Here is a 10,099-nt window from a genome sequence, read left to right on the forward strand (position 1 = left end):
CTGGTACATCTGCGATGTGACATGCTGTGTTGCAGCGATAGGCTGCGGTGCTGTAACTGTCTGTTGTGCATTCTGTGGCTGAGGAGTCTGTGAAACTTGTTCCTGTCTAGGCGGACGTGGTCTTTCTTTAGTCTTACCAGTAGCTATGTTGTGTTTCAGAACTGCACACTCATTTATAAAATGACCTGGCTGTTTACAATAATTGCAGTTCCCTTTAACGGGTGCTGCAGGATGACTGGCTTGATTCTGACCCCTCTTCTGACTGTCTTGAGGAACAGATTGTGCAACTAGTACTTTCATTTTCGTGTCTTTCATACGTTTTCTCTCGTGTTCTTGCTCTTCCCTGATTCTATTCTGGTGGTACTGGAGCATCTGGAGCATCTGGGACGGAGTATTTGCTTGCCAGGTGCTTTCGACTTTCAAAACTCGGTTTTTAATTGGTGGGCTTGAATTCTCGACTAATTTGGTAACGAAAAGGTGAGGGTATGACTCACTACTTGTCTTGAGACCACTGTTGATACTAAAGCACTTTTCAAACCTAGAATAAAAACACTAATATCTTCATCTTGTTTCTGTTTACAGGCTGAGATTGCATCCCAGTCTTCCTTTCTAGTTGTTAATAATCTGGGTAAAACTTGAATTAATAATTCTGGTAATTCTTTACATTTATCTCCGAGACCAGTACCTGGTACACGTATCTTATCTTCAGCTTCTAGGACTGCCCAATCGATCTTTTTCTCTCCCACCTCCCATTCTTTTTCCTTTAGCTTTTCATACACCCCTGCGGGTAGCAGAACCTTTAACATTTTAATGATATCTGGGTAAGTGTATTCTCCCATACGGAGCATGTCTTTTAATTCTCTATGGAACCCTGCTGGATCTTTGTCATGACAGGGGATTAATTTCTTCATTTCGAGGAGTTCCATCTTTGTGATCGGAGTGTATACAAACACTCGTTGCATTTCGCCACCCGTTCCTCTGACTGGGTGGACTTCTCGTAACGGATTCTGTCTGTCTATGTAGAATGATTTACTTTCTGGGGGTGAGACATGAACAAAATGCGGGTTCAAGAATGTTCTATATTTGTGACGCTGTTCTAGAATGACACTAATTAAATCGGTACCTAGACCTCTCCATTTGTACTGGAGTAACTCGTTCAGGATATCATGTAACGGGCCTGGATCAGAATGTTGACCCTCATACAGAGTAATGAGGTGCTGAATCATATACATACCCACCAGTCGCTGCTCGGCTGGGTGCATTTTCAGAAACATTTGTGCCACTATTTCGTCTGGAAAAGTGGTAGAATCAGTAATCCATCTGACTGCTGATCGGGCTATTTCTTGTTCATGCATAGTACTTAACTCACTATAACCGATTCGTGATTTCAGAATGTGATCGGTAGCTTGAAATACTTGTTCTAGGGAACCTTGTTCTGGTGCTGGATGATGGAAAGTTGGCTTGTGTTCTAGACGTAAATGGCGATCTGGAAATCTAGGTTTTCCTACATACGCTATTCTGGTGGTATTCTCATCGTCTTCCTCTTCAGGATCAGAGGTACTTTCTTTCTCGCTTACTTGTGCGGCTTTACGCTGTTCGTGTATCTTTATTATCTCTCTACGGATTTTCTTGTACATACTCTCCATGGCACCAATGGTATTGTGCTTTCCTTCGGCTATATTATCACTCCACTTTGTTAGAGTTTTCATTTCTTCCGGGTCTTTAGACGGGTAATCTTGTTCTCTTATTAGACAGTTAATTAAAAACTTTAATATCATGCGCTGAATCTCGGCTTTCCTTTGAGACATGGCATCACTAATACTTTGTGGGTCATCCCCTGTACGGATGAAACGATATATCCTGTCTAGATCTTCTTTCATATTCGGCAGGGTGACTAGATACTCGGTCACTCTCCTTACTCGTACGGAATATAAAACCATATTAAACTCGCCTGGGACTGGGTCATAGACACATTCGCCAAGGGTTTGCCTGATTTCTGCAACAGACTTATTACTCTTGGGAGTACGCTGTGATGCTTGAGCATGTAATTCGAGTGCTGATAAACGCTTGTATGGCGGCGGGGTTTGAGGAAGACCTCCTCCTGCGGCCCCTAAACTAGAATCATCAACTGATGCTTTCCGTCCTGGCAGGGTCGGTAATTGTAACGTGGGCTGGACTTGTATGGCGGGCTGACCCGGGGGGGCTGTTAAGGGCACCCCGGTATCTGGAGGAGCAGGAATTACCTGGTTTACAGGGACTGGCGGAGTGCGAACAGGATTTGCATATTCGGGGACTGTGTCGTCCAGATAGGACGAAATAAAAATATCAGCTGCGGTCGGTTTGTGACGTAGCTTGGTCGGAACTAACGGTGGCGGGAAATTACTGGATGCCTCCGGGGTCGCTTTTGGCAAGCCCTCGGCAAGAAGAGGATACATACCCTTAATGAGGGCATTCCTCTGTCTGTCTGATTGCTCAGTTCTAACTCGTTCACCTATCTCGATTAATTCTCTTTCTTGGGCTCGTTCTTGGGATTCTCTACTTAATTCTGACTTTCTGATTTCTTTTTCGGTTCTCTTATGAGCTTCTTTGCGCCATAACTCGATGGCATCTTTCTGTGATTGTCTGGCTTTCTTTTTCCATAATGCTTCTTCTACTCGCATGATGCACTCGGCATCCCATGTACCCGATACGGGCCATCTATACTTTTCTTCTAACTGTTTGGTATACTCTACCCATAAATCTAGATACAATATGGCACTTATGCCATGCTTCTGATACATAAAGTGACCTGGACTGTCCCTGGGCGGGACGGGAACTGCTGCTTCCAGCAGACCCTTTCTAGTTTTTAACTGACGTAACTTGGAAAATATGGGCATGACTGAACTGTAATCTAGACACAATACAATACACAATAAACACGATACTTATTTCCCATTCATACCACGACATTAGAATACATGAAAAACATTTAAAATAACAGTTCGGACAGAATACTACCTGGAAATACTGAGAACAGAACACATGAATTTTCTCGAGAACAGAAACTGACTAGAACAGAAACTAGATGCACTGCTGAAACAGTACGAAACTTACCGGTCTCTTAAAGAGACACGTCAGGACCCGTATCCACCGAAGTGGACACTTCGTTTGTGGGACTGTGTACCACCAACCCACAGACCAGAGTCAATCAAATTGACCCTGTCTAGATACCACCCCAGTAACGGTACTCACCGGGCAGCAAGAACGGAAGGCCTCGGACTGGACTGGACTGCTACGACGACGAACTTCGGACTTCGGACTTCAGTTACGGGTGGACCTCCGGATACCTCGGACCTTGGACTCTTGGCTTGGGCTCTGGTCGGGACTCGCCGCGTTCCTCCACCGTCTCGTCTGGATGCTGGACCGCCTCCTCCGTCTCCTCCGTGGGCCTGAGGGATACTTGAGCAGAAATATCTGCCACTGCGCAGAAGAGTTCCGTCACGACTGCAGAGGGTCAGGGGGTCGGCGTGGCTTCACCGACGCGTGGGGAAAGGGCAAGTCCCTGTTCGGGCGCCATTATGTGGTATATAAATAAATAATACCGGATCTATTTTTGGATGAATGAATGAATAACAGATAGCTCAATAAATAAGAGTCAAAATTCGAGGTAGTAGGAGTTTTGCAGGTTTAATACAGCATAAGGACAGGAACAGGACAACCTGCATAGGAATAGGATGACAGGGCCCAGCAGCTGCTGGGGCTGGGTCTGGGATGAGCGCGCTGACTTTTAATAACAATACATGAGCATATATACATAGCGCAAACACATAGCATTACATTGCATTACATTGCAGTAGGCGTAGCAGTGGGTGGAGCAGAAGGCGTGACGCGTAGCAGTCGCGAAAGATAAGAGTAAAAAGAAGGTGTAACTCAGACATGTGATGCAAACGTAACAGAATATGTCATGAATGGGCGGAAACATAGGAGGGGGCTACCTAAGGAGCCGGGACCTCTAACCTGGTGGTGCGCGCAAACTGGCAATGACGTGTTACTAGGAGAAGCTGGGGGCTATGAACTCTGTGCTAGGAGCAGAGACTAAAGTCTGGAGGGTCGGAGCGACATGTACCTAAACCCTATCTAGTATCTGATGTTTAGGGAACATGTTGATATAAACTAGAAGTCATGAGGGGAAAAGCTAACTGACTCTAAGACCAGAGCATGCATTTATTCTACATGTAGTGCGTGATGAAGAATATTAAATGACCATTAAATACAGTATTTCTCCTAACATGGAGCCGCATAGGCTAGACAATGACGGAAACTATTGATGCAGTTCAGTAGCTTAGGAATGCAGAGAAGGAGGACTAAACTGATAGCTGGAATCATAACATACTTTTGGCAGACTCAGAGGCAGAGCCAAGCTGCACCGGGCACTGCGAGGCAGGAAGTAAGTGAAAGGTCGAGGATACAGGTGGGGGCTGGATCGCTCCTTAGCGAGGCTTCAGGAGACAGGAGCTGAATCTGATGTCCGGGCCCTGTTGAGGCCTGGAAACGGGGACTTTATAATAGAATAACGTGCACACTGAGAAACGTGGCAACGTAGCTTTACATAGGCCTGATATCCGTAGTATTCACGAGGACTGGAAAATGACATACCAGAGGTGGACACAACTGTAATTGCGTCTTGAATCGGACATGGGGAATAACATATGCATATTGGTCATGCACGCATAACATATGATGGATGACACGTAGGGACACAGAACATAGCAAAATTTACTTTTCCACATGATAATGAAATAAATAATAAAAAAGCTGGTAGCTCAAGGGTAAATCACTACCTATCGAAAGACTAGTTTTTTACTAGTCTTGTACCAGTTGATGTTCTTCAGGGACCTATATGGGTCTCCAGGCACCACACTCGCACATCGGCCTTGTCCAAGCAGTATTCCTCATCGTAAATGTGCTCTGCACTGCATCTACTTCCCTAGGAAGTAGAATTTCTATCCGGTGCCCTATTGAATTGGCAGGTTGAAATAGGTGGGTAGGCACTAAAAGGAATAGTCCATCCTTTTTTGTTGGCCATCCTTGCATGGAGTTACTGTCCAGCTTAGGTATGTAGTAAATGTTGCATAGTAAGAAGGGTTCCATTTTTTTCCAAAACTTTTCTGAAAGCTACAGTATTTTACGGCCCGGTTTATATCTTAGCGGTATATACTTGGTCGCAACGGAGCATACATTCCACCAAGATAATGATCCACCCGCCAAATTTAGAGTGGGCAGACCTTAGGTTAATTCATGGAGGATACTATTTCATACCTGCAGTGATTAAACCCCTTCAATGGCCTTGAGGAGTTATGGTCATTGGAAGCAGACCTCCAAATACGCCCATCTAAGTTAAATGGGTGGAATTAGAAGTCAATTTTCACTGCTCATCACAGTCAAGAAAACCCTGGCGGGATGGGCCAGTAAAAACTGCTAAATGCTCCCCTTTCCATGGGAGCGGAGTCCAGTAGTGAGGGGAACATTTTCTCTTCAATTTTCAAAAAGAAAACCTGGCTTTGGGAGTTACTTTTTGAAAGAAAAAGAAAACGGTTTGGGGCAAGTTAATGGAGTTGTATACCAAACTGTAAACAGCATTGGCAGTAATTTTTAAATTTGGCGGGCAGAGTAATCTTGGTCTGGCAGACAAGAAGTTCTCTGCCTGGCCAATGGAGAGTACTCCATCTGGTAAAATTATATAAATTGTGCATTTAGGGGCTTATTTACGAGCCCCCTGCGCCACCAGAGCATCACTTTTTGTGACGCTCTGGCGGCGCAGATTACAAATTCATATCTATGAGGCCTCGAAAAGCTATTGGGCGTGGCTTTGAATGGCCTCATAGATATGGAGTACGGCAGGGCAGCAAAATTGCCTTCAGTAGCTACCGGCATGATTTGCAGTTGGTGGGCGGGTGTGGGCGCATGGGGGGTTTGGGAAACAGTAAGCAATGTGAAAAAAATAATAATAAAACAAATACTTACCTTCAGCGCTGGGTCCCGCATCTCTGCTCCTGCTCTCCTCATTGGACTGAGGCTTAGGAAGGACAGCCAGGCTCCCCTGACCAATCACAATGCTTCAAGGCAGTGTTGTGATTGGTCTGCACCCGAGCTCCCCTGACCAATCACAACGCAATTGGTTTTGAGTGTCCTGGTTCGACGCTGAAATGAATGGGAGCCTGGGCATATTCTCCATACAGGCTGTAAAGCAGCCTGCATGAAGAACAGGGAAAGTGCGCATGACTGGTTTGGGCAGCCCTAGAGGGCCAACCAAACAGTCATTGTGCATTTAGTAGTGGGCAAACCTCTCCTCCCTTGCCCCAAGAGCAGAGTGGCAACCCACAAAGGAAACCTAACTTGCTAATGACTCAAAGTTATTATCATAGTAGGTTTCCTTTACTTTGCAGTGCACTGCTTAAACGCAGTGGGGCGATGCTTCTCCGCTATAGCGGATGAGCCACCCCTGGTTGCCTTACTCTGCGCTCGGAGTTGTTCCATGGGCACTGCGGTGGGTTTTTCCATGCAACACCCATGGATTTTGACACCACCCCATATTTACTAGCGCATGTAAACCCATAAGTGCCAAATACATACGCCTCCCGAGATGAGACATAATGAAGAAAATGTCTTTATTTCTCCTCGTTATTTCCACTTTCGGCAGGATGCAGCACTCATAGAAAGAGGAAAACCCTCATAGAATTGGTGTTGTGCAGGAAGGTGCCCCTTGATGCTCAAAAACAATCATGCTGACAACACAGGCACCCTTGCACCATGATTGGCGCTAGGCAGCCAAAATGGCAGCTGCCCTGTTAGAGAGGATGGGAATGCACAGTATTACATAAATACAGTGCATTCTTGCCCTTTCAATTTGGCGTCGAGCAGCGCCAAAATTCCATAAAAAAGACCTTAGTGTCCGAGCACAGGGCAGTTAACTGGGAAAGTCTGTTAAATCCATCGAAATAAAACTGCATTTCACCTGTGCCTAACTTGTAAAATGGTTTGGGGAAGATTTATTAAGAATTCACGCAGAGTGGTGCAGCAAGGCAAGTTGCTGCACAGCATTGCATGAATTGGATAGAGCTTAACACGACTAAGATATGCTGCTCTTTGGCTCACTCGCTGCACTGGCACACCTAAAACTGCGCACAAGATGCAAGGGTGCCTGCATTACGGGCAGGCTTGATTTTGGGCAAGAAGGAGTTCCTTCCTGTACAAAAAAACATTTTCCTGCATCAGGCATAAAAAGAGAAAATTACGAGGGGAAAAAAAGAAAAGATTTTTTTATTTGTCACGTTTCTCTGTAGTGAGCATACCAGTTTCATGCAATTACAGCTTTACAAGCCTTAGTATATCTGCAGTTGCATCAAAGCCAAGGATGAATGCATGAGAACGCCCATGCTCCACCCATGGCACGGCTAACACCACGAAATGTAATGCAACATAAGCTATTACATTGCTTTATTTCTATACAAATCCATGCAAATCAGACCTTGAGTGGCTTTGTAAATCACAAATAATTTTTTACGTTGCCCAGCGTCGCCTTGAGTGAAAACTATGTGAATAGGTATTATGACTAAGTATTATGGCTAGGTAGTGTTGATTCAACCTGATGCCTCTATAATACACCACCAGATAATCCCTGCCCCTTTATCTCACTCTATAGGTTCTTTTTTCATCTCTGCTCTCTCCTGCTGTTATGCTTTTTCCATCTTTCACAACCTCATTCTTTCCCCTTTGTACATTTTTCTGTCTTGCTCTGTGTCAAAGTCTAATGAGGAAAAACAAGTTCCCATTCCCAAAAATGAGTGTCTGTGGGTCCCACATGCAACCACTGGCTCAAATTAAGCATTGCTTTTCACTTATGTACATACTTTGAATGTATTTACTATAGCTGAATCGCTGGTTTAACACATATACATAATAGTAATTTGTTTTTCCCCAGGTCGGAGGGTCTGTGCCGGTGAGACTCTTGCTAGGATGGAGCTCTTCATCTTCTTCACAAGCCTGCTGCAGAAGTTCACCTTCTGCCTACCTCCTGGTGTAACAGATGTGGACCTCACTCCAGCAGTGGGATTCACTACCCCACCAATGCCTCATATGATTTGTGCAGTAGCACGCTCCTAAGCGGAAGCCACCTACGTACAATGAGGAGAAATGTTTCATTATGGGAGAGTTTTATGTACCTTTTGTCATTTGTTTCAGTTATTACTTTTCAATAATGATATGATTTTAGTCATGCTTGCAAATACTGAGATTGACAGGTCTAGAGACATTTGAGGACTGATCTGGTGGGACACACCTGACATATGTCGCCCATGCATACAGTACATATGGGAAGCTCAAAAGTGCATGTTTCCAGTTAAAAGGCAGGGCTTTTATTCTCATAACATTCCGATTTTTGTAAGTAAATTTAGATAGAGGTGAGCTACTCCTACTCGATTTTACAATGTCAGTTTAGAAGGGGTTTGGCTCATGTATTTCAATCAAACGCCATTGCACCAAATACCTTTATCTGAAAGAATCTCAGCATGGAATTCCAACAATTACAAGTAGAACTCCAAGGACTGGTGAACAACTGTGCAGACCTGATTTACCTGATGATATTCCAAAAGTTATTCTGTCTCCCATGAGGTTTAACACACACATGTACCACCTTCTCAGGTAAGGCATGGGCCAAGTAGGTGGAAAGGTGAGTAGGAGGTGGAAAAGGAATAGCGAAAGTCTTAAAGTTAGGATTTTTCTCAGTTTAGGAGTAGTAAAGTTAGGACTCCTAACTTTAGGACTCCTAAAGGCCTTCTGTGAATACCAAAAGTCTTAAAGTTAGGATTTTACTCAGTTTAGGAGTCCTAAAGTTTGAGGGATAAAAAATAGATTTCCCATACATAAGGAGTATCGGACCTATATTATGTTAGCATGATGCATCTTTGTGTACCCTCTTTTGCTTGATATATATATATATATGCTTTTGCAGGGAGGACAGCATCTATTCACTCATCGCGTATCTACTGCTAACAGAGTAGGCCGAGAACCATATAGATGATCCTATACTCGAACATGGGCTGTGATCACGTGTTAATCTCCGGCAGTTGTCAAGCCCCAGTTCATCTGAGTTACTGGGAGCAGCTGAACGTAGGCTGTTTACTCCTGAGACTCATGGTCGCATCTGGCTTTGGGTGCGATAAGCGCATTCCGGGAGGCACCATGCCTACACCCCCGGGCACCAAGACGAAAGGGAGTCATCCCTCCTGACCTTCCCAGTAATAAATAGTTAAGCTTTGAAATAATCATGTGTGCCATATAAGGTCCTTCCCTGGAGTTCGAGGGCCAACTGGTGTTTTTCCTTTTACAGTGAATATATGTGTTGAACCGAAAAGTATATAACCTCATGTTTGAATACAAGCCAACAGTCTTCTCCGTGCACCTGATGGGTGAGGGTTGGAGAGGCTCATCCATAGAGTATTTTGCTTAATAAATGATTGAACTTTCTTCACTGCCAACTGACTGATTATTTGGTAGTGGGATTGGGGCTATTGGTAGGTATAGCCCTTTATGTTATTTTTCTAGTACTTCAGTTTGGCGACTCTAGTGGGACTCTGTGATAGGGTCGTCCTCCCCGTAACCAGGTAGAAAGGACAAAGAAAAGGAGCTCTGGTTGAGCGGGTGGACGAACCGAAAATCTTTGGCTTACTCCGCTCTCGCGATCAGAGTGCCCCAGCTGCTAGAGACGCTCGCCGGAGTCCTATGGGCGTAACCCAGGAACTGATCGTGTTGGTCTTCAGGAGTTTGCAGTGGAGAATACGCAATTGTATCTGTGTGCACCAGGTGAGTGGATTGTTTTTTATGTCTTTTGGAACGCGCTGTTGAACAGTGCTTTTGAAGCAGTTAACTATGTAGGATTTGGTGGTCGGTGTACCACGGAGAATTTTGGGGGTCTGACGGGGCAGCATTGTGGCTGCACGGGTAGATGCTCCACGGACTTGTTTTGTGAACAATGGAGACGCCGATCGGACGCCATGGTGTGGCTCGTGTGGCGCGCACCCGCCCGGACTGGTCTCGGAAATGCCTGTGGTTGTACCTGGGT

General features: G+C 44.9%; 1 protein-coding gene across 2 annotated transcripts in view; it reads left to right on the plus strand.

Annotated features, from left to right (window-relative positions):
• Positions 1–9,504, plus strand: part of LOC144762426 (cytochrome P450 2K4-like) — a 613,835-nt gene extending 604,331 nt beyond the window's left edge. For both annotated transcript variants that reach the window (XM_078647608.1, XM_078647607.1), the window contains one exon: positions 7,961–9,504. In XM_078647608.1, coding sequence (XP_078503734.1) covers positions 7,961–8,142 — 182 coding nt within the window. In that variant the 3' untranslated portion in view covers positions 8,143–9,504. The remainder of the gene's footprint in view (positions 1–7,960) is intronic.
• The last annotated feature ends 595 nt before the right edge of the window (positions 9,505–10,099 follow it).

Source organism: Lissotriton helveticus, chromosome 6, assembly GCF_964261635.1.
Source record: "Lissotriton helveticus chromosome 6, aLisHel1.1, whole genome shotgun sequence".
Lineage (NCBI taxonomy): Eukaryota > Metazoa > Chordata > Amphibia > Caudata > Salamandridae > Lissotriton > Lissotriton helveticus.